General features: G+C 46.4%; 1 protein-coding gene across 6 annotated transcripts in view; it reads right to left on the bottom strand.

The window, feature by feature from the left end:
- Window positions 1-25,222, bottom strand: part of camta1a (calmodulin binding transcription activator 1a) — a 1,261,560-nt gene that overhangs the window by 22,878 nt on the left and 1,213,460 nt on the right. For 3 of the 6 annotated variants that reach the window (XM_038821445.1, XM_038821449.1, XM_038821450.1), the window contains 7 exons: window positions 24,541-24,728; window positions 22,022-22,268; window positions 20,617-20,688; window positions 18,328-18,348; window positions 14,436-14,629; window positions 13,630-13,704; window positions 6,846-6,876 (listed from right to left, as the gene is read on the bottom strand). In XM_038821445.1, coding sequence (XP_038677373.1) covers window positions 6,846-6,876; window positions 13,630-13,704; window positions 14,436-14,629; window positions 18,328-18,348; window positions 20,617-20,688; window positions 22,022-22,268; window positions 24,541-24,728 — 828 coding nt within the window. The remainder of the gene's footprint in view (window positions 1-6,845; window positions 6,877-13,629; window positions 13,705-14,435; window positions 14,630-18,327; window positions 18,349-20,616; window positions 20,689-22,021; window positions 22,269-24,540; window positions 24,729-25,222) is intronic. The other 3 variants (XM_038821446.1, XM_038821448.1, XM_038821447.1) reach the window with 2 other exon arrangements.

Genomic DNA, 25,222 nt, shown 5'->3' with positions numbered 1-25,222 from the left:
TTCTCTCTCTACAGATGCTGCCAGACCTGCTGTTTTACAGCCTATTCCATTTTAATTTCAGATTTCCAGCATCCGCAGTATTTTGCTCGTATATTATTATTGTTGTGTAATATAGTTCAGATGGGGCACAGATGATGGACTTGGCTCCTCATGCCAGTCTTCAATTTGTTTCAACTTCACACTTCTCGTCAAATTCATCAGCCTCAAACCTGTGCCTGAAAAAATGGGCCTCTTGCGTTTGAGGAGCCAGGACATAAGATGCTGCAAGTTTTGCTGTGCCTTCAGCAGCAGTTTCATTATAAGCTTCCAGCGTTTAATCAGGGATCCACCTCACCACCCCTGATCTATTTTATCTGGCTTGGTGTCTTTACCAGGTCAAAGTTAGGCATTTCAGCACATTAAGGCCTCATAGGCCACTTGGCAGGGGTCACATAAATCAGAGAGGAACAGTTACAGTGTCCAGTGTGCATGATGACACTGTAAGTGTGCTCAGAAACAACTCTTTCATGTCATCGCCACACATTGGATGCAGGCAATCCCTTCCAGTATCACCCAGTACCTGACACAGTAACAATATTCGCCACAATGTGCAATCAGTAAACAACATGACTGCAGGAACTTAAAAATATTAATGACAATGTAGAGATGCAACAAGGCCAGAAATCCAGAACAACAGGCCAGCTCACACATGACATAACAGGATCATATCATTTTACATATCACACGCTAATACGTCTGCACATTGTTATACGTCAGGTTCTTCCTTTAGTATTTCTGAGCAGTTAATCACAACTCACTTGTGACTGAGGTCAAAGAGATCCAAACAAGCCAATAAATCTGAACAATCTTTTGGTCACTCATTTAAAGCTGCAATATATTATATCAAAAAAATGGTTCCTGCAGAAATCTATTGCTAAGAAATAAACAGTAATACACAGGTGTGAGAGGTCAAGGCCCTTGGTGCAAGGCCCAGTTACAGTAAACGGTAAAATCATTTGGAGAGATGTTTGAGCTACTGTGGCATTGTTCATAGATGGTCTGGGGTTAGGAACATGGGTTATAATGTTTAGCCGTTAAGGTGGACCTTAGTTTAACCTGGCCTGTTCCTTTAAGGACACCTTGAAGGGGCCAGTGCATATGTGCAGCCTGTTAGTTCCCTCTATGCCACATTCCCGATTGCTGCGTGACTGCTCATCCAAGCACCTTGGAGGGAATGTTGCAAGCAATACTTCAGTAAGGGGGAAGTTCTGACTGTGCGGAGTCTGCACGTTCTCCCCGTGTCTGCGTGGGTTTCCTCCGGGTGCTCCACTTTCCCCTCACAAGTCCTAAAGACGTGCTTGTTAGGTGAATTGGACATTCTAAATTCTCCCTCAGTGTACCTGAACAGGCGCCGGAGTGTGGCGACTTCATTGCAGTGTTAATATATGCCTGCTTGTGGCACTAATAAAGATTATTATTATTACTAAGTGCCTCTATTGTTGTGGCAGTCAAGTTAAAGAACTAAATTGACAGTGGGATCACTCCTAGTTGCTGAGTGTTTAATCTGTCCTCACTGTTCTATGCCACCACGCATGGGCCTCACGGTAGCATGGTGGTTAGCATCAATGCTTCACAGCTCCAGTGGTCCCAGGTTCGATTCCCGGCTGGGTCACTGTCTGTGTGGAGTCTGCACGTCCTCCCCGTGTGTGCGTGGGTTTCCTCCGGGTGCTCCGGTTTCCTCCCACAGTCCAAAGATGTGCGGGTTAGGTGGATTGGCCATGCTAAATTGCCCGTAGTGTAAGGTTAATGGGGGGATTGTTGGGTTACGGGTATACGGGTTACGTGGGTTTAAGTAGGGTGATCATTGCTCGGCACAACATCGAGGGCCGAAGGGCCTGTTCTGTGCTGTACTGTTCTATGTTCTATGTTCTACCACTCAGGTACTCTATGTGGGTAAATGGCCTAAGTGAGGTCAATTGTTGAAGGTTTCAGTCGGGTGTCAGATCTTTGTAAACTCTGGGCCCAGTCCCTTGGAGGCGCTGATTGTTTTGCTCAGCACAGACTGATAGTCTTCCTGTGTAGTTTGAGATGTTAAGGACAGCACGGTAGCATAGTGGTTAGCACAATTGCTTCACAGCTCCAGGATCCCAGGTTCGATTCCCGGCTTGGATCACTGTCTGTGCGGAGTCTGCACGTTCTCCCCGTGTCTGCGTGGGTTTCCTCCGGGTGCTCCGGTTTCCTCACACAGTCCAAAGATGTGCAGGTCATGTGGATTGGCCATGATAAATTGCCCTTAGTGACCAAAATTTCACTTAGTGTTGGGTGGGGTTACTGGGTTATGGGGATAGGGTGGCGATGTGGGCCTAAGTAGGGTGCTCTTTCCAAGAGCCGGTGCAGACTCGATGGGCCGAATGGCCTCCTTCTGTACTGTAAATTCTATGATTCTATGATTTTACTATGTTCAAGATGATGTTTTTGTACACGGTCTTCCATGTGCACGCTAATTCTCTTTATACTAGTGACTGTCCATTCGTTAAAATGGTATACAGTGACCTTGTGTTGCAGTCAGAGTGTGTTGAATTTGTATGAGAGTAAATGGATGCGCCTGGGTTGGTTACTCCCAGTGGCGTGGCCCTCTCTGAAGTTTTGCCCTTTAACCATGCGTATGCCACTCACAAGGGAACAAGTGCGGCCCAATCCCTGGCATGTCTTTTGTATCCTGGCACCAACATGTGAGACTCTGGGAACTAGGGGGTAACTTATGGGCAAGTTTGTAACCGCCGAGACAGGTGATGCCACAATTGGATCCATGGCAGAAATGATTCAACGTGAAAACATTTTGGGGTTTAGTTTCCTTTCCGTGTCAGTTTTAGTTAATTAAATTCCTGGCTTCACTGTCCAAACCTGCTTATTAATTGAAAGTAAGCAATTATGTTCATTAGGTTAAGATGTTCAGAGTAGAATCTCAGGAAAACTCAAACTCAGGTGCCAAAAACCGAGCAGAGGATAAATGAGATCTCTCTATTGCTACAACAGCTGTGATAAGTAGTTATTGTGCTGCAATCTTCCTGTGATCACTCATTGAATGGGTAGTCCCCAGTTGTAAGTCGAGGCATCTACTCCTCTTGTGAACATTAGATTGAATGGAGGAACTTGCATTGGATTGTCATGTCAGCTGCACCACCGTGTGATGAAGAATAGTGTAAACAGGGTTACACTATTTCTTGTACAACTATTAACCTGCAGCTCATAATCCTCTGGTCCCACTGTAAACACAAGGGGCAGGGGTTATAGACGGAACAGAGAGCATTATACAGTACTCTGTTACACTTAAAACTCACTGAACATGTAGTAATAGGTAAAGACATTGCTCAGTGTAGTAAACAGCCTGACGGACTATGAGGTCTTAGGCTATGTCCAATGTTCCCTCAAAATGGCAAAAAGTTCCCATGCAGGCACCACTCAAGTTGGCTCTTTTAATTCATCATTCAAAAAAAAAGGAGCCATGCACTTAAAACTAATTGCCCTATTACCACATGTTCAGGGAGTTTTAAGTGTAACAGAGTACTGTACAATGCTCTCTGTTCCGTCTATAACCCCTGCCCCTTGTGTTTACTGTGGGACCAGAGGATTATGAGTAGGTTAATAGTTGTGCAAGAAATAGTGTAACGCTCCAAAAAATATAGAGGGTACATTGGGTCTAACGCTAGTCTGTGCCAGATTAAGGTGGGGTTGAGGGTCGTGGCAAGCATCAGCCAGGTACTGTTCCTGGTCACTATTTGTGACACACACTGAAAAATGCACAAAATGAAGTTTGGAGGGCGGCACGGTGGCACAGTGGTTAGCATTGCTGCCTCACGGCACTGAGGACCCGGGCTCAATCCTGGCCCCAGGTCACTGTCCGTGTGGAGATTGCACATTCCTCCTGTGTCTGCTTGAGTTTCACCCCCACAACCCAAAGATGTGCAGGATAGGTGGATTGGCCATGCTAAATTGTCCCTTAATTGGAAATAAATATGAATAGGGAACCCTAAGTTTAGTTAAAAAAAAGAATGAAGTTTGGGTGTGGACAGGACACGGCTCGATTTTGATGCCCACCGTAGTTAAATAGACAGCCAATATTTACGGACTCAGACTCAAATGTGAAGACCAAACGCTGTCGCTGCTGTTGAAGGTTTGGGGGATTGTGGAAGCTATATCCTATCAGGGTCTGAACTCGATGAGGAGCAAGAGAAGGGAGAACATTCAGAATGTTGCAAACTGTCTGAAGAAGGGCGACATGTTTTCTATAATATACTGCAGCTTTAAACACTATCAATCACTTTGATTTCAACCGGTGACATCAGCCATTTGCATGCATGCAGTCATTCCAAACTGGGTAATCCATAGTTACTAATCTGCTAGGGCTGTTAAACCTCACAGGGAGCTGGATATGTTGGCAGGGCTGCCTCTGCAGGCTGGCTCATGGGATAGAACACCAAACTCTCAGAAACTTCCGGAAAAGCAAGCATCCGCCGTGAAAAGATACCGTTCACATTAACCCATTATTTCTCTAGCACGGGCTTTTGCCCACTGAGGGGGCCATTTTTGGTCAGAATGTATCACCAGAATGTCCGATGAATAAAGTGCAGATTCTCACACTTGCTGAAGTTAGAGCATTGGACTGGTGGCCAGCTCTCCTAAATCAGCTTTTGAGCACTGAATTGTCTATAAATCAAATCAGGAAATGCAGCACCACACGATTGGGTGTGTCTGGATTTAAAAGTTAAACATCAGAAACAGTCAGCTTTATCTTTTAGTTTTAAAGGCATGAACTGCCATAGTAGATCACAATTTGGATAAATCTTTCTCCCCTGCAGCCAGGATCTTCACTGGATTGTGACAATGGAGAATGGAAAAGCTGTTTTATTAATTCTATTTTCCCAGATCATTAATAGCTAAAGTGAAAGGATTGAATTTCACTTGAGAAACACATCCCTGTGCTACACCATGTGGCTATCTACAACAGCTAAAGATGATGGTGAGGACACTGATGCCGCCACTGTCAAAATAACTTGCTGACGCACATGGCCACATGAGCAATAGGTTCTTGATGCCAGAGTAAAGGGGGAGGGGGGGAACCAGACCTCAGCAGGCAATACTATCTGTTGGGGAGAGGCGAATCCTTCTCGGATGATTAATGAACATAGTGGGAACGGTAGGGCAGGGTGTATGAAGAGATTAATCAGTGACGCTTTATCCCTTTAGTCCTGGGATCAGGTCAGACTGTAAGGCCGGAGTTTTCTTCTCCCTGATAGTGTTGGGCGGGTTCAGCAATGACAGCGGAAAATCCTGCCAGGACTCCCAAATCGTGGTTCACGCCGATGTGAAAATGCGACGTGACGTCCCCCCCCTGTCAGCAAGGGGGCGAGTTTCCCAATGTTGAACGTCATGAATGTCATTTGAATGCATTAGCATCTTATTATCAAGCCTCTTCGTCTGACTCCTATCCCCCGATAGAACGTCCACCCACGTCGGCCTGAGGGCAGAACGGCGTGGACCGCGACTGGTCTCCCAAGGCATGCACCTGGTCAGTAGGCCTCCCAGGGGAGGTTAGGTGAGTGCAGCCTTCATGGGGGGAGGAAGTCCTGCCCAGGCACTGCCGGGCAATGCCAGAGTAATGATTAGGTCATGATTGTAAGTGCCAGCAGGCAGTGCCAGGGCAGTGTTGGGTGATGTTGGGGGCAAGAGTACGGTTCTAGCTGAACTCCTTTGAGTTGGGACGGCATTTAAACCCGACCATTGGGTACTTTAAATTCCGAGAGAGAAAATAATTTTTTGAAAGATCAAGAAATGCGTGCTGTATTTGCTGGGACTGTGAGAGAAGCCGGAATGATCTCTGTCGGACATCATCTGAAATAAAAGGCACACCAGTCACAACCGGTGCATCTTCAATTTCAATAATGAACTACCCAATTCACAGAAAGTGTTGTCCTGTCTGCTTTCTTTCTGGGGTGACCTCCATTAAAATGCTGCAGCAAATTAGCACCATTTCCTTTGCCAATATGTGTCAACATTGCCCGCCACCATTAGCATAATAGTGGGAAGGGATGGAACACTATGGTGAACTGAACCAAAACAGACTGCAATGTGGTAAAGATCGGGCAGGCATTGTTCGGTTTCAGATGGTTCAACGTCAAATTCTAGCCTGATGCTCATGACTAAGTTGGTTCTCAAAACCCCAAATTTTGGATCAACAGTGACTGACCCTGACTTACTGGACCTCAACCTTGCAAAGCCATTAGGTTTAAAGATCCCTATGCATGGTAGAAACACGCTGGGTAGCTTCAACGCACAGTATAGTTCTCCAAAGCACGCGGTACCACATTGGGACTCCATCATTGCCCACTCTGGGCTCCACTCATCCTTTGTGAAAATGCCAAGAGAGTCAGGGGCAACTCCATTTTAGCCAGGAAGTGCACACTTCCACTCTAATAATAGCACTATTTGGCTTTGCTTGTCTTTTCAATTCCTAAAAACCTTGGTGTCAAATCCCATGAGCCAACTGGGTTCCAAGTTGAACACTTTTATTGGCTAACTCCTGGATGCTGTTCATATCATCCAGTATCCCACAATTCATCACAAGTGTCATTCTGGTTCATGCACAAAAAATAACTGGTGAAATCATTCTTCATATATATATTTAATATATATATATATATAATATAGAGTAGAAAATATATCTTTAAGAAGCAGATTTGTTAGTATTGTGTGGAGTGTTAGTTATAGGCAACAAACATGAGAATTGGCAGGTTAGGCTGCAGCCTCATGCAAGCAGGCACCAAGCAGAGATAGAGAGAAGCTGGCCAGCAGAAGGCTACACTCACCCTTTTGTACAGTCTATGGTCCACCAGGGGGCTTTAGACAGCAAAACAATACCAAACAGCTATTAGCAAACCAAATGTACCATCAATGATCAGACCAAAGGCAGGTTTCAACACTTCACATTTTGATGCAAGTTGATGCCAGTTCTCCCTCCCACCCTCCTCCTTTTTTTCACGTTTGCCTTCAAAGACTCTTTACTTTCTCCAAATAGGAGAGTGGGTTGAGTCGGGTGTCAAGGGCCCCTCCTTGGCTGTCAACACCAAGGCTGTCCTGCCTTGCGGACAGGTTTGCCAGAATACGAGTGTCTACGAGGCAACAGGGACATTCCTCCTTCTCCCCAGGCCCTGCCACCAGTACACGGGTCAGTGGGTTACAATGAGCATGCTTATAGAATCATAGCTCTCATCCTGTCATGAGGGTTTTCAAAGCCAACTTCCCCAATGGCAAAGAGAATTAGCCAGTGATTCAATTACACAAGTATGCACCCGTTTGAACTCATAGAGCAACGGTCTGCCTTCTTTCTCACAAAACTCAACTTAAATGCAGAACAACAACTGAGGCCAATAATCAGACCCAGGTACGTTTTTAGTCATTTCACATTTACGCCTTCGAACGTTAAAGGCTGCACATTGCGCCAAAAGGGCGAGATAGTAAGGCAAGTCAAGTGGCCTACAGTATGCAAGCACAGAGTATTGTGACTAGAGGGATAAAAAGAGAAAGGACACATTCACAAGAATTAAATGAAGAGATGTGAGTAATAGTGAGTTGACTACTAGAGTTTAGATGTCCCTTTAGCATACACAGTGTTGAGTTAGAAAAAACAAGCAATGCAGCAATGAAGGTGTTAAAATGAACAACCTCACCCCTCTGGCCTGGTATGCCTTGTCTGCCACTGGAACACAAACAATTCTAGACCTAGGGACTGTGCATAGGCACAATGGGCCGATTAGGCTTCTTTTCCAAGCTGTATAATTCTGTGATTTTCATGAAAGCTTCCCAAAATTAGCATCATCAGCTTATTGATGTGACAAGTGGCAGGTTTGACTGGGTCTGTGCACGTGGCTGTGTGTGTAAGAGTGTCTGGCTGTGTGTATGTGGCCGTGTGCATGGTGGTTTTGTGTGTGTGTGAGTGTGTGTGTGGTTGTGAGCATGTGTATGTTTGTGAGCATGTTTGTGTGTGGGCGTGTGTGTGTTTTTTGGGTCTGTGTATGTGTTTCTAATCATGTGTGTGTGTTTGTGGGCATGTGTGGGCATGTGTGTGTATGTGTGTGTGTGTGTAAGTGTGTGTGGGCACGTGTGGACGTCGTTGTGGGCGTGTGCGGGCATGTGTGTGGGCATGTATGTGTGTGGGCATGCGCGCACAGCGTGTGTGAGTGGTTGTGTAATATTTGGTTCTGGACATTTTGTGAAATCTTCACTGTTTGCGTGGGCTAGTTTGTTGTTTGGAGTAAGGCCAAATGTCAGTTTGTCGTATTCGAAAGAACGACTGAGTTAAGTAAATTTGTTGCTCCCTTAAGTCTCTTGTGAGGGTCACTGTAATAATAACCCATCTTTCTATTTCAGGAGCTTACTGCCGTGCTCTGCATTACCAGGAACTGTTGCTTTTACTTTAGCTTTTTTTCTTTTTTACGACGGAAAGCTATTCTGTCTCAACAATTCCACTCGATGGATTATAGCAGGTGGAGATTCCACCTGGGACTAACTTCTACCCCATGGAGCCTATTCCACTAATATTTCCCAGCAATCATTTTCAGCCTCATCTTATTTCTCACTCTTCTTACAGAATCAAATAACACAGCTATCCGGCCCATCGTGAGGATCTTTGGGAAGAGTTACCAAATCAGTCCCACTCCACTGATATTCCCCAGAGCAGATTTTCCTTTTCAATTCCTTTTTGGAAGTTACTATAGGATCTGCTTCCCCCACTCTTTAAAACGGTGCATTCTGGATCATAACAACCCGCTGCATTAAAAGAAAAGTCCTCACCTTCCGCTCTGCCCCCCCCCCCCTTTTTTTGTTGCCAATTATCATAAATCTGTTCTTATCCTAATTTCTTGTCCTGTGAAACATTTATTCCCCAGCTCTCTGATGTTACACATTTTCCTGGACAAACCCGTTTTATAGGTTCTGGTGCTGTGGGATATGAATGGGGCAAAGTCCAATGCTGAGGAACAGAACTAAACAAATCAGCATGCATCTGTTTTGCAGTTGGTGGTTGGGGGGGGGGGGGTCTCTCCTAGTCTTGTTTACTTGGCTCCCATGGCCTCTTGGCAGCAGTCCAAACAGATCAGTCAGTGGAAAACTGACACCTCGGGCCTACCCAGTTAGGCTGACTTGATCAGGCAGACATAAGGCCCGCTAAAACTCCAGGATTGTCCTGGAGTCTTCAGGAATTGAAGATAATTTTCTGAGGGAACTACTGTGTGCAAACCTGGGCAGAAAATCATTGTGGGCATTAAAAAGATAATGTTTTAGTTTAAAGCGTCTTTGAAAACTATTATTAGTTCTAAGAATACAGGATTTGGGGAAGAAAACGCTGGTTGGCAGTCATCCGCTTCAGTCATGAAGAGTCTGTTTTCTAATTGGCCATGAGGATGGGTGTGTTGAATAACCAATGGGGTGGGAACGTGGGAGGCAGGAAAGCAGTGGGAGGCGGGAGGATATGCCATTCAATGCCTCGGGACACATCCAACCAGAGTTGGGTATTTTAATGGAGAGGAACAGTTAGAGAAGGGCAGATAGCATGGGTGAGGTCTGGGGAGTCATATAAAAATTACAGGCCCCAACGAGCCTTTTAACCTTGGACTGGTAAGGGGAAAATCCAAATCTAGCAGCAGTTCATGCCAAATCTAACCCTGCTGTTTGTCAGTTGGTGGCTATCTTGTGGTGTCAAAATTTATGGCACCAGAGTGGGGATGTGCTTGGTGGTGGTGGTGGTGGGGGGTGGTGTGGGGAGGGGGGGGGGGGGGGGGGGTTTCAGAGAAGTGGGGAGGGGTGGTTGTCAGAGAAGGGGACGGTGAACTTCAGGACAATTGCCATGATTCCGAAACCCATAACTAAAAATCATTAAAGGGATTTAGTTACCTAGTTATTGCATGAGTTAAAAGTGTGTGAAAATAAGTCATTAACAAAAAGTGTTTAAGGTGGCATTGCAAAGAGTTTCACACTGACGTGAACAGGTTCACCACAAGAGAAAATGAAACTCCTGCAACGTGAATATTTGGACGCTTCCTGGCAGAGGAATTGTGTACCATGTTGTAACGTATGGTTTCCCAGCTTGAATTCTCCGAGTAATGTAATCAGACTTTCTGCCCGTTTCAGCTACCGTTTGGCACTTGTTCACCAAAAAGTGTTTAAATCGTAGAACCCCGACAGTGCAGAAGGAGGCCATTCAGCCCAGCGAATCTGCACCGACCCTACAAACGTGCACCTCACCTAGGCCTAATCCCCAGCCCTATCCCAGCAACCCCTTAACCCCACCTTACCTTTGGAGACTTAGGAGCAATTTTGCATGGCCAATCCATCTAACCTGCTCAACTTTGGACTGTGGGAGGAAACCAGAGCACCTGGAGGGAACCCACGCAATCACGGGGAGAAAGTGCAAACTCCACGCAGACAGTCACCCGAGATCGAAATCGAACCTGGGTCTCTGGCACTGTGAGGCAGCAGTGCTCACCACTGTGCCATCATGCTGCTCAGGAAAATGAAAATGCCAGGGACTTTTATTGTGCACCAGAGTCGGGACTATGTAGTCCTGTTTGAACTGCATGTTTATTAATGGAACAGCTCCCTTCATATTCAGTGCTCAGAACTATCACAGTCCCTTCACTCACACTTGAAGCAAAGATATGTTAGGGTGAATTTTTCCAGGTCTGTTAATTTAGAACCTCACCTGGAGGCACCGAGGGATAGTGTGGGTGCCCTGTCTGGGGTTTGTCGGTATTTGCTGCTAGTGGAGGCTCTCCCACTATTTGAGGATCTCGTAAAATAGATCCCATTAATTCCGTCAGCCCTTGTTGTTGTTTTCCGTCACAGAATTTCCCAATATTTCTTATTGTTCAAATTTTAACCTCAATGCAACATCTGTCTTGGGGAAAGACATGAAGCCGAGCTGTGCCACATGTCAGCCTGGTACTGCATAACTCATTCATGTTTCTCAATTCTGGTGTCAGTTTGCTACATATCAAATGTGAAAAGAATGGAGCATACAGGGCAGATAGGGTCTTCCACAAACTCAGGGTGTCTCAAAGTGCTCAACAGCCAATCAAATATTTTTAAGTGTAGTTACTGATCTAATATAGGAAATGTGGCAGCCAAATCATACACATCAAACACCCACAAATAACAATGTACCATGACACCATGGAGAACTCTCTGCTCTTCTTTGAAAACTGCTGTGTGAGCTTTAATCTCCACTTGTGAAGGCAAATGGGGCCTTGGTTTAACAATTTATCTGAAATCTACTGACACTGCTGCACCTCCTCAATACTGCACTGGACATTGTCCTCAAATCTCTGCCGTGAGGCTTGAACTCACAACTTATGATTCCAAGGTAAAAGTTTTTTAAAAATTCATTTATGGGATGTGGACGTTGCAGGTTAGGTCAGCATTTATTTATTTATTAAAAGTAAATAAATAAATTTAGTGTACCCAATTCATTTTTTCTTCCAATTAAGGGGCAATTTAACGTGTTCAATCCACCTAGCTTGCACATCTTTTGGGTTGTGATGGCGAAAAACGCACGCAAACACGGGGTGAATGTGCAAACTCCACACGAACAGTGACCCAGAGCCGGGATCGAACCTGGGACCACGGCGCCGTGAGGCTGCAGTGCTAACCCACTGCGCCACCGTGCTGCCCAGGCCAGCATTTATTGCCCATCCCTAGTTGCCCTCCAGAACGTGGTGGTGAGTTGCCTTCTTGAACCGCTGCAGCCCTTGAGGTGTAGGTACACCCACTGTGCGGTTAGGGAGGGAGTTCCAGGATGTTGCCGCAGCGACAGTGAAGGAACGGCCGATATATTTCCAAGTCAAGGTGGTGAGTGACTTGGAGGGGAACCTCCAGGTGGTGAGGTTCCCAGGTCTCTGCTGCTCTTGTCCTTCTAGATACTAGTGGTTGTGGGTTTGGAAGGTGCTGTCTAAGGAACCTTGGTGAGTTACTGCAGTGCATCGTGTGCATTCTCCCAACTGAGATACCATTGCTGCAAAGCTAAAGGTAACAATTCCCTCATCATGAAATGTGTGCCCTTCAAAGTACGCAGTATAACTCATGGATGGGTCTAAAGTTTCTTTGTCCACCAATCTGATGGAGTAGGTAATTCATTCAAATTAATGGCTTTGTTAAAATACTGGACAGAGGAATTTAATCCAAATGTGTTGATGAATTAATATCCCAGCTCAATTGTGAGGCTGGTGTGTCTCAAAAGCCCATTTCTGTGCGTCTGTATAAGCTCCACATCCAGCACACCAGAGCAGCCAATATCATAGAATTTTTTTTTTTTACAGTGCAGAAGGAGGCCATTCGGCCCATCGAGTCTGCACCGGCTCTTGGAAAGAGCACCCTACCCAAGGTCAACACCTCCCCCTATCCCAATAACCCAGTAACCCCACCCAACACTAAGGGCAATTTTGGACACTAAGGGCAATTTATCATGGCCAATCCACCTAACCTGCACATCTTTGGACTGTGGGAGGAAACCGGAGCACCCGGAGGAAACCCACGCAGACACGGGGAGAAAGTGCAGACTCTGCACAGATAGTGACCCAAGCCGGAATCGAACCTGGGACCCTGGAGCTGTGAAGCCATTGTGCTATCCACAATGCTACCGTGCTGCTCTTATTTAAGGGTAGTACAGACCACACTGGCAACAGAGATTCTGATGGTCCAGCAACAGGGTTTGGGCAGCATGAATGAAAAAATTGGGAGTGTCTGGCCTGTACAAATTCATACTTGTGCCTCGGGTCTGATATGTGTTAGTTTTTACTCTGTGTGAACAACCAGGGGAGAATATCCTGTTTTGTGAAGAAAACTGCCCTCAGTATTTTCCTGCCTGAGGAATTAGCATGGATTTACTTCTCTCCCTGTGGTTAATCCTCCAAACAGGGAACAACTAGGATCAGGAACGAAACAAGATACATGCCCCATCACTGCAAACCTCTGCTGCATCTGAGGTGCTCATCCTCAAATGCTTCTCTCCACCCCATCCCGCCACCCAATGGCACTGATTCATGTTAGTATATGGTTTCACATAGTACCTTAACCAAATGCTCAGTTTTCATGTGGCAACCAAGACAACAAATGTCGCGATGCGCACTGACTGAGGCGGGCATCACACTCTTGCCCGAACCTGTCCTTATCTGGCCATCCAAATATCCATACTTTCCTGCAGGGGTCATATGACTGTAAACCTGAGCACGAATCCTGACTGACAGCTACCTAACCTGGGGCACTGAGTCCAGTGTAATAACATTGGTTCAGTTTAACAACAACAGTTGACATTACCCTCTAAAAAATCCTGATGTGCTGTGGCAAGCAATCTCACAACCGAGATCTACATGAGGTGTATAGGAGGGAGAGGTTTATAAACTATCCTCACAATGAGATTTTCTTTGAAGAAGGTCCCAGCTCTTCCTCTTTTTTTATTCTCTAATGCCAATGGGTTGATCAAAAAATTATACTTATATTGTTCTGGGTGGAGATAAAAATCAGGATGCAAAATAAATTGACATGGGAAAAAAAAACATTTTTGGAAAGTTGGCAGATTTTGAATGACCTTTGACATCTCACCTGTGACGACAACGGCGCAGAAATCTCATAATCTTCCGTGCGGCTTGATCCTGTTTCTTGGTCAGCAGACTGCTCCTGAAGTAAAGCCAAGAAAAAGGAAAAAAAACAGCTCTCATTAGTCCTGAAAATGCAGCATCCGGGCAGCACGGCGGCGCAGTGGTTAGCGCTGCTGCCTCATGACGCTGAGGACCCGGGTTCGTCCCTGGCTCTGGGTCACTGTCCGTGTGGAGTTTGCACATTCTCCCCGTGTCTGCATGGGTCTCACCCCCACAACCCAAAGACGTGCAGGGTCGGTGGATTGGCCACGCTAAATTGCCCCTCAATTGGAAAAAAAAGTATTGGGTAGAAAAAGAAAATGCATCACCCGAGTCGGTAGTGTGATACTTGTGTTCAGCTGGTTTTACTTCAAGTGTTGCCAGTGAGACATGCGTTTCAGATGCTGATTGGCAAGCGTGGGATTCACCGTCAATGGCTGCACTGGCTCAACAATCTGAGTTCCAAGGGGCACCCATGACCATGAAACTCCATTTGTTTGCCATCTCTTGGGAGGCCTTTACCAATCAGAAAAATGCTTTGACCTATATCACCACCAAAACACAAACAGCGGTAAAGGCAGTTTCACTGATTCTGTATTGGAGCACCAAACGCTTGACTGGGAATAACACATCTTCTAACTGGGACTAACAGCCTCCGGGTTGGGAGACATGCATCTTTGAATGTCCCCATCGCTGGTGAAAAGCTGAAGCCTTAGCCCAGGACCCCAAAGAAACCGCGAGAAGAATTCTGTTCACATGCCATGCCCTAACCTGATTTTCTGTTGGACCATAGCAGCTGTCCTTCGCTTCTGCCTCATCGTTCTGTACTCCTTGTAGCTGCGGTAATACTGCTGGATGAGGACAGCTGCTCGCCGACTCTGCTGGAATTTCTTCTGTTCGTAGTAACTGCGGAACTTGCTCTGGATCAGGATGGCGGCCAGCGTCATCTTTTTGTAAAGTGCATACTGGAAGAGGCACAGAGGAGATCCTGGTCAGAAAGAGAGGTGGGGGTTGGAGGTAGGGGGGGGGGGGAGCCCTGGAGAAAAATGTGAATTGAGGCAGGGGGCGGGTTGAAAGGTGAAAGGTCGCTCATTAAAATGGTCACCCCTGCCTTAACCAGCCCAGCCATTACCCCAAAATTCCAGGACCCTCACCTCAAATGAGTAACAGGCGACTAAAAAGGCTGAGCCTAAACAGTGACAACAATAAGAACATAAGAAATAGGAGCAGGAGTAGGCCAAACCCGACCCGTGCCCGTTTCATAAGTCAGCAAGAACCTGGCTGATCCTCTCCCACAACTTCACCTTCCCACTCTGTCCCCGTATCCCGCAATTCCCTGAGTGCCTATAAAAATAATGGAGGAGGAAACAACATAAGAACTAGGAGCAGGAGTAGGCCATCTGGTCCCTCGAGCCTGCTCCGCCATTCAATGAGATTGTGGTGATCTCTACCACTGTATATATGTGTGTGCTTGCATTAGGGGATGTATGACAGTACCTGTATTACAGGTTTGCTGGTAAGCCCCTGCCGGCTAGCTCCGCCCTCAGGGAGCTGTATAAATATTCATAAGTTTCTCTGAGATGCCATTCTACAGCTGCAGCCAGAGGAATAGCATCTCACTGTAATAAAGCCTCTCTTGTACCGTATCGAGTCTTCTGTGTGTAATTGTTAGCGCCACAGATCATGGCTGATCTTTTTGTGGGCTCAGCTTCACTTATCCGTCAGCTCACCATAACCCTTAATTCCTTTACTGTTCAAAAACCTATCTATCTTTGCCTTGAAAACATCCAACAAGGTAGCCTCGACTGCAGGGAATTTCACAGATTTACAACCCTTTGGGTGAAGAGGTTCCCCCTCAACTCAGTCCTAAATCCACCCCCCCCCCCCCCCCCCCCCCCCGCGGTATTTTGAGACTAGGTCCATTGTTCTAGTTTCAACAAGGATAAGCTACCAACAAATAAACAGAATCTAACTTTGAATAAGTTGTCATTCTTTTTTTAATAGATGTTTACAGCATAGAAACAGGCCCTTCGGCCCAGCTTGGCCATGCTATCCAGTTTTAATCACAAAGCTAGTCCCACTTGCCCGCATTTGGCCCACTTTAATACCTCGTCAACTGCTTTTCTGCACATATAAAGCTGATCAACACATTCAGACTGCAAGCTTCCCCCATACCCACCTACTAGAAAACGTATATAGGTCAAAACCCAACTGCAGACTATAATAGGGTTGCCAACTCTGCATGGCTGTATTCCTGGAGTTTTCATTACACGTCCTCTCCCTGCCTACCATCCCACCTGTCCAAACAGGTCTCTTTATCTTCAAGATTTTGTAACTAATAAACAAAAAATGTGCACAGGAAATGAAAAAGAACGCACCATTTTTTAATGTCCTGCGATTTTTCTCCCTGCTTATTTTTGCAGGGGAATCAGTCTTTAATTCCAGGAGACTCCAGGACAAGCCTGGAAGGTTGGCAACCCCTATTCCATCTGATGGTTATCATGGTTTATCAGAGTGTGGAGGCACCACAGCTCAGCATTGGTGACTCCTGGAACACTGGTTTAGCACTCTCTCCAGTGGCAGCGGGCACATGCAGTTGTGCGAGAATCCTTGCATTGTAAAAGGATGAGGTACAAATAGCACCAGCCTCACCACACTGAGGTCACTTCCATATCGCAAAGAGATTTACTTGAATGGTACTAGGATAAGATGAGGGACTTCAGTTCGTTGGAGAGGCGAGAGAAGCTGGACCTGTTCCTATTTAGAGCAGAAAAGCTTAATTAAATTTAAACTAAATTAAATTCTGAGGGGTTTTAATAGAGTAAATAAGGAAAAACTTGTTTCCATTGCCAGGAGCATTGACAGCTGGACACAGATATGGGGCTGTTTAGCACAGGGCTAAATCGCTGGCTTTGAAAGCAGACGAAGCAGTCCAGCAGCACGGTTCGATTCCTGTAACAGCCTCCCCGAACAGGTGCCGGAATGTGGCGACTTGGGGCTTTTCACAGTAACTTCATTTGAAGCCTACTTGTGACAATAAGCGATTTTCATTTCAGATTTAGAGGCAGAAGACCTGGGATGGGGGTGGGTGTTGGAGGGAAGGGTAGGCATGAATGAGCAGAATGTTTCATTTTACCTCGAGTTGTGTATGAGCTGGAATGTACTAATGCTTGAAAGAAGGCTGGGGGCAAATTCAATTGTAACTTTTGAAAGGAAGTGGAATAAATACTTGAAAAGGAAATACTTGGGAGGGCTCTGAGGTAGTAACAGAGGAGTGGGACTAATTTTACAAAGAGCTGGCACAGGCATGATGGACCGAGTGGGCTCCATCCATGCTAATTATATAATCTTTATTGTCACAAGTAGGCTTATTTTAACACTGCAATGAAGTCACTGTCAAAAGCCCCTCGTCGCCACGTTCTGGCACCTGTTCGGATACACAGAGGGAGAATTCAGAATGTCCAAATTACCTAACAGCTCGTCTTTCGGGACTTGTGGGAGGAAACCGGAGCACCCGGAGGAAACCCACGCAGACATGAAAATGAAATGAAATGAAAATCGCTTATCGTCATGAGTAGGCTTCAATGAAGTTACTGTGAAAATCCCCTAGTCGCCACATTCCGGCGCCTGTCCGGGGAGGCTGGTACGGGAATTGAACCCACGCTGCTGGCCTGCTTGGTCTGCTTTAAAAGCCAGCGATTTAGCCGAGTGAGCTAAACCAGCCCCTAATGACATGGGGAGAACGTGCAAACTCTGCACAGACGGTGACCCAAGCCGGGAATCAAACCTGGGACCCTGGCGCTGTGAAGCAACAGTGCTAACCACTGTGCTACCGTGCCGCCCACTGCATCATTCTATGATGATGTGAGGGCAGGCACGTCACAGGCTTTCTTTCTCACTCTGTACCACACCCGTTCACAAAGCCCCGCGGTGTCTGAAGGCTTCAGTAAACGGGAAGGATTTGCTGTGAATCCACAGAGAAGATGGCTGGATTAGCAGTGCATCCGCACACAGTGCCCAAGGTCAGTGAAACTCGACTCTACATATTTGGAAGCACAGGGCTCAAGGAGTGACGGGAAAGACAATTTCTGCTTATTTCTTCCACAGCAGCACAATAATTATGCTGATAGAGTAAGACGAAGTAGGTCAGGAGGAGGTTTGAGTGGAGTATAAACATCAGTTGGGCCTGTTCCTGTGACATATATGTACGTTTATAATTTTGAGTGCTTTGTTTAAATCTATCCTTAACCTTCTCTGTTCTAAAGAGAACAAGTTAATCTTCTCCAATAATTGAAGTCCCACATTCCCAGTACCACTTTAATAAAACTCCCCTGCACCTTATAAAGAAACGTGAGAAGGGCTCACACAAAATTAAATTGCTTAATCTGGTTTTAATTATCATTCAGATGGAACATTTTGACTTGATTGGAAGGATTCTACTTGGCATATGGAGCCAGCACGCAGCAACCCAAACGCCACTGCCTTCAGAGATCTCAATATGGTGTTCACAATTTAAAAGCGTCATTACAAAATAGCGAAACAAGCTTGTTCCTAAATGCCACTTTATAATGCTTGGTCGCTTACTGACCTACAAAACAATTGCTGAATATAACAGCAGTGCACAATGAATGAGATTAAAATTCCATTTGTGTAACTGCATTACCTTCAAGGCTATCCATGTAAGCTTGCAAAGTGAATACAACAGAGCATTAGTACCAGAGAGAAAAAAAAGACTCCAAGAGGGGAGCTTGCCCTAATCGGGTCGCAACACAATAGCAGCAAGCTGCATCTATACAACGCCTTTAACTTAGAAAAATGTCCCAAAAATACGGCCCGGGGGCATTATCAGACAGAAATGCTGAACCAAAGAAAGAATGATTAGTAAAGAGTGACCAGAAACTCAAAGAAGTTGGTTTTAAGGAGTGCCTGAAGGGAAGAGAAGCGAGGAGGGGATGCTCGAGAGGCGGCAGGAATTAGGGAGGAACATGGATCTGCGGAGGGCAATTTTTAACTCTTAAGCAGTTCTGAAGCCGTGTCCCAATTCACCATCCCTTTGTCAGATATCATATAAGAGGACAAGACCATTCATCCCTCAGGCTTGTCCTGTCATTCAGTTAGATTATGGCTGGTCCAACTTGGTTCCATCACCTTCAATTTCCCTCCCCTGACAAACCCAAACATATTGAACTGACTGGATTGGGGAACATTACACACCTGCCCAATTTTACTCTCTGGCCGAAGCCATTATTGGATGGAGTGTAAAACCAGCGTTCCACTAGCTCCCCTGAGATTTCTGCCCAAGGAGATAGGTATATAATGCATTGTTCTGCATTGCAAGTCAGCTATTTAGCTCTATGCTAAACCAGCCAGGTTAAATGCAGGGTAATAGTTCCCTCTGCCTTTGCCCCAACAATGTGCCTCAGCACCAATGTATTGTAGATCACCCGCCACTAACCTCCCAATTTTACACCAGTTGGAGGGCAGTTGTATGCATGGGAGCTGGACTGATTCTGTCCAACTCATCTCAGCTTACAGCCAAAGAGCATCATCCCGTTAACTTGGATTTGAAGCCACATTTGTGAGATTGAACATACAGAGTCTAATCAACTGCATCATCCCTGCAATGTTCACTAGGATCATCCTTGGACAACAGGTGAACTATTGCAGGGCACATGGAATAATGGGCCAAACATATAGCTTGGGCAGGGAGACATAAAAGCGAGACTTCTTTCATCCCTTCCAATGGAAGATGTGGTGTAGGTCCTGCCCCCCGGTGTGCGTGAGTGTCCAGAGTTTCTGACTGCACTGGAACAGGAAAAACTGATTGGTCTCGGCCTTGAGTTTGTGCTTGTTTGGAGCTGGATTTATTGACGTGGTCCTCATTGCAGAGCAGATGAGCTCTCAAGATACCCAAAGAGATGCAATGTGACATGTTCAGTGAAGTGTGACAGTAAACCCCCGTTGTGGTGCAAGCAGTTACTGAGGGCCAGATGGGTTAGCAAGTCTGGAGACGCTCTGTGATGTAGAACCGTGCGTCAGTGGATGAGCATCAATGTCATATCTTTTAGTCCCTCACGAAAAAAAATTAAAATCACTTTGAGCCAACCACCTCCCTGTGTTGCAAATGCTTTGATTTTCAGTTTTATCAATGCGGCTAGGCTAATTTTTCTTCTGAATTCTGTTCTTTTGTTTCCAAAACTGCACACACTCTGCCCCACAAGCTCAGTGTATCGAAAGCGAGACAAGTTTCAGTGTCTGCTACACAACTTCTCCTTTCCCAGGACGTAATCTGTAGAACTCCTCGTCTCTCCCTCCCTCTTTCCTCCCGTGCATGCCATGGCATAGGCTCTGTGGCCCAAAGGTTGAGGTTAGCCAGCCACTGTTACTGCCTGATTCACCTTGTCTTCTTCAAGGGTTTTCTCACTGTCAGAAAAAAATACTGTAAATTGAAGTCCAGCCAATTTCCAAACAGTACCTTGGTTCTAAACAAAGGGTTAATGCCCCAAATCTGAGTGCCAAATCTACCAGTTACTAGAATCAGCAACTGTGGAATCTCCTAGCGCAACACTTGGCAAGTGTCAATCTGATTTATTTTGGCATGTTTCGCCCCTTTCTCCAATAAGGTTTCTCCCCATTGCCCCCATACTCCTGGAGGCGTTACTTCCTTGCTAACGTTGGATTTTACAGACACTGCAGTGACCCACCATCAACCCCACCTGGGTGGCCGTATATTAAGTCGATTGTTGACAAGCTACGCCCACTGTGAGGGGCATCGTGGCCAGGTTCGATCCTGCCCTCAGCTGGGTGGGAACCCTGACTGATATTTCCTCTCCCACTAACTCAGTGACATTCATGCCCACTGCAGCTAACTGAGCTCAGACGGGTGGATTGTCCATGTTGCCCCATGGGTGCTCCCCACCACAACATGCCAAAAATCACATTTAATTTTTACCTGTTTATATTTTCTATAGCACCGCTGAATGACAGCAGCGGCCATTTCCTGTTGTTCCCTGAAAGGACGTCCCTAAAAAAATGGAAAACATGATATTAACAACCCACTTTCCCACACTTCTTTTCAGAATCATAGACTGATACAGCAAAGAGGGAAGGCATTCTCCCTCTCCGACCTGTGCCAGCTCTTTGGTAGAGCTATTGAATTAGTCCCATTCTGCTACTCTTTCCCCATAGCCCTGTAATATGTTTCCCATCAAAAATGTATCTAATTCGCCTTTGAAATCTGTTTCTCCCACCCTTTCAGGCAGTGCATTCCAGATCACACCATCTCCCTGTGTAAAAAAGATTTTGTTTTCACCTGTCACCTTTTGCCAATCACCTTGAATCGACATTGGACGGCACGGTGGTTAGCACTGCTGCCTCACTGCGCTGATGACCCGGGTTCGATCCCGGCCCCCGGTCACTGTCCGTGTGGAGAATACACATTTTCCCCTTGTCTGCGTGGGTCTCACCCCCCGAACCCAAAGATGTGCAGGGTAGCCAGCAGTCTAAATTGGCCCTTACTTGAAAAAATAATAATTGGGTACTCTAAATTTATTTTAAAAAACCTTAAATCCACATTCTCTGTTTTCTGACCCATCTGCCATTTTTGTATAACAATATCTCCTGTTATTTATATTTTTGAGACAATCTTTCTCCCCACCATTTTCCTGTCAGGAGTTCCACGGGCATGAGATACCTTCCAGTACACCCGCCTTGTCTCCATTTGTCTCTCAACTGCAGTTTTAGCATGGAGAGCATCACAAATTAGCCAACTGCTGTACCTCAGCCAATGACAACCCGCACACACTTACCAGTGCTGGTTACTAGGCAATGGGTATAAAACGCACACGCGGCTGATATGACTCACTGAACCCTTCAAACCCAGAAAAAAAACCTTGAAACCCAGAAAAGGAACTTTTTGCGACGAATGAGACACAGGAGCCAATTTGTGCTCAGTAGGGTTCCACAAACTGCAATGTGATAATAGCTGGATAACCTGGTTTACTCAGAGATGGTTGAGAGACAAATATTGGGGTCAGGACACTAGAGAGAACTACCTTGCTCTTTTTAAAAAGTGGTGTTCCGGGATCTTTAATGCCCACCTGAGAAGGAAGACAGGGCCTATTTTAACAAAATCTGGAAGACAGTACCTCCAACAGTGCAGCCCACCCCTTAGTGCAGACACTGGGAGGGTTGACCTGGACTACATGCTCAGCGGTACTTGAACCCATGATCTACTGACTCAAAGGTGAGGATGCTACCCCCTGAGCCACGGCTGACACAAGTTGACACATGGAGACATGACAAGTTTGTACGCTGCAACTCACATGCTGATCCTATGTGAGGACAGCGCCTCTAACCTTGTATTTCCGGAAGGCGGTTTGCACCAACTTGGCAGCCTCGTACAGCTCTCTCTGCTCGTGATCTGACAAGGTCAGCTGGGCAAATTCGTTCTCCATCTTTTCGCTGGTCGACGCGCTCAGGAACTCAGACCAATCGGCTGCTGACGGGAGAGTGGGTTTCTCAAAATTAACCTCGTTGTTTGGTGACAAGGCGGGGCTTTGGCTTGCATTAGAGGGAGGGGTCAGCGGCTCACTGTACAAAGACCTAGAAGGTAAAAGCAGAGGTAAAGGTGATAAGCAACATTGTGAATGCAGAAGGTATCTATCACCTCGTGACTGGTTTTCATATCAACTGAGAGCAGCAGTTTCAACCAAGAACCAGTTCATCAACGCCAACCTGCACTAATATAGCACCTTCAACACAGCGAAACATCCCTTCAGACACCATTTGCCACCAAGCCACATAAGGAGATATTAGGACAGATGAAAATCTGCTCAAAGAGGCAAGTTTAAAAGGAGCACCTTAAAATAGGAGCGAGAGGTGGAAATGTTAAGGGGCGGAATTCCAGAACTGCCTCCTCCTTGACGGTTGAAGGCACTGGTGGATGGAGAAAAATGGGGAGGCCAGAATTAGAAGGGTGTAGAGATTTTTGAGAGTTGTGGGGTTGGGAGTGATTCCAAAAGTAGGTAAGGCCAAGACTACAGAGGGACTTGATCGCAACTTTAAACTCGAGATGTGCCTGGACTGGGGGCCAATGCAGGTCAGCGGGCACAGGGGCGATAGATAGGTCAATGGGACTTGGTGCAAATTCAGATATTGGCAGCAGGGTTCTGGAAAAGCTGAGGTTTATGGAGGGTAGAAGATAGGAGGCTGGTCAGGAGAACATTGGAATAGTCGAGCAAGGAGATGTATCGAGGCAAGGGAAGGACAACCCTGTGGTGGTGGAAGTAGACAGTGTTGATAATGGAGAGGAGGACCTCTTTAATATATTTGTCAACAAAGTATATATCTTAATACCGGATAGTCAACTGAGCTGGCTCCTTCCTTTAACCAGTGGGCACATGCTGTCGGGAAGTTAGAGATCAGGGAGGAAAATCTGTCTGATTTTCCCCTTCCATAACCCAGCAACACTGCCGACAACTAAAATGGCCTGACCATTGTTCTTACAGGGTGCACTGCATTGACCCACATTACAACAGTAACTACACTTCGAAAGAACGCAATTGATTGTAAAGCATGTCAGGATACCCTGACAATGGTAAAGGCGCTATACAAATGCACATCTATTTCTTCTTGAGTGTTTTCTGAGTGGCTGAGGTAAGTCACATCTGCAGTGCGAGCTCCAAATCGGGCTGCACGCCGGGTGCAAACCCTCGCTCCGCGGGCGCGATCTGGATCGTGCCTTCGCTGGGTGAGATCCAGATCCGAATATTTAAATAAGTATAATTTAAATACTAGTTAAAGGGGACCAGTCGTAATGGCACCCGGGTTGGGGGGTCTCCAGGGTCACTGGAGGCCCCTGGATGATCAGAGACTACACATGGCAGCACCCTGGCATACCCACTGGCACCTTGGCCCTGCCAATCTAGCACCCTGTCAGGGTGCCTGGTGGCACTGCTAGGGTGCCAGTCTGGAACTACCAGGTGCCCGGGTGTCAGGTTGGCATTGCCAGGGGTTGGGCTCGATGGGGACGGGGGGGTGATGAGGGGGGGTTTCCTGGGTGTCTTTCCAAGGTTTGGGAGCTGGGAATGAGGGGGATTTCCTGGGTGTCTTCCCAAGGTTCGGGGGGGGGGGGGGGGGGGGGGGGGGGAAATGAGGTGGATTTCCTGGGAGTCTCCCCAAGATTCGGGGGGGGGGGGGGGGGGAATGAGGTGGATTTCCTGGGAGTCTCCCCAAGGTTCAGAGCAGGGGGAGGCAGTGAGATTGGACTACTGGACAAAATGGCACCCCGATATGTGAGGAGCCTTTCCTGCTGATGACCTTCGGCTCGCCATCAGGAAATCCCTCTAACTGGGGCCTCGGTGGGGTAAAACTCCCCGAGGCCAAAACAAAATGGCAAAGTGCCGTTGGATAGCGGGATCTTTCTCAGCACAGCAGCAACGTCCCACTACATGCACCGTTCAGCGGACTTTAACTAGAGTCTGCTGAATCGCGCCCATCGTTAATAAAGAGCAACCCTGCAGCTGGAAACTGAGTGGTGCTACCACTCTCTACCAAGCCCTCAACCCTCCTCTCTTGTTCCATCCGCTCTTCCTTCTACCTCACAGGTTCAGTGTGGAAATCAATGCTCATCGCCGTTTCATCTCCAACTCTTAACCTATTTTGTCCCCGGATCTGAAACCTGTGGAGCTCAGCTCACGCCCCTCTGTCTCCTCTGCCTCCTACAGTCAATTACCTGAACCTGACAATCACCTAATTATTGTTTCTCGAGTCATCTCATGTTTCCTCCCGTTCTTTAAATTTTTATTGATTTCTTGCAAAATGGACTTTCGCCCAGGTTCATTAATGATAACAGGCGGTTTCCTGCGCTACTGACCGAAGCTGTGATAAGCTGGGTAAATGGTCCACATCTGCCAGGTAACTGGCCAACCAGCTCAAAGTGGTGTTCACACTGGGGATGTCCCCTCGCTCAGACAATGAAAATTCCATCGGGATGAAATTTTCCCGTTTGATCCTGTCTGGTGTTGCTTCGATGATCTGTTCAGCCAAGGACATCATATTAGCCTGCAGAAGCAAAAGAACATTAAGTATATTATCGTTTGTTCTCCTAACACCATAGTTTTAAAGTTTGAATTGAGGGCTTTGGAAGTAAGACCAGCAAGGGAAGTTGGTATTAGCAACTCAATTGTTGAAGAACCTTTCTGAACGTTCTTCCGGCGAACGTCGCTTTCAAAAATATTGCTGATCAATGTTATATTTGATGATACACTGAATCATGTGACCTAATTTCTACAGTATAAAAATAGGCCACTAGCAAATGCAGTTGTTTATTCATCACAGAATAGCATGTAACCCACACACTCCATTTTCTCCAGAGAGTGCTGACTCATGCTTTTGGATGATTCCTTCGAATGAATGGCCATTCTTCACTTACCAGCCAAACAATAGGATTATTGTTCGGTCTGATCCTGTCATCCACACACACACACACACACACACACACACACTTTCCAGCAGGTGTGGCTGGGAGGGAATCAGGAGCTGGAGGGCTGGCTGCT

This window comes from Scyliorhinus canicula, chromosome 16, assembly GCF_902713615.1.
Source record: "Scyliorhinus canicula chromosome 16, sScyCan1.1, whole genome shotgun sequence".
NCBI lineage: Eukaryota > Metazoa > Chordata > Chondrichthyes > Carcharhiniformes > Scyliorhinidae > Scyliorhinus > Scyliorhinus canicula.
This window is presented reverse-complemented; position numbering and strand designations above follow the sequence as displayed.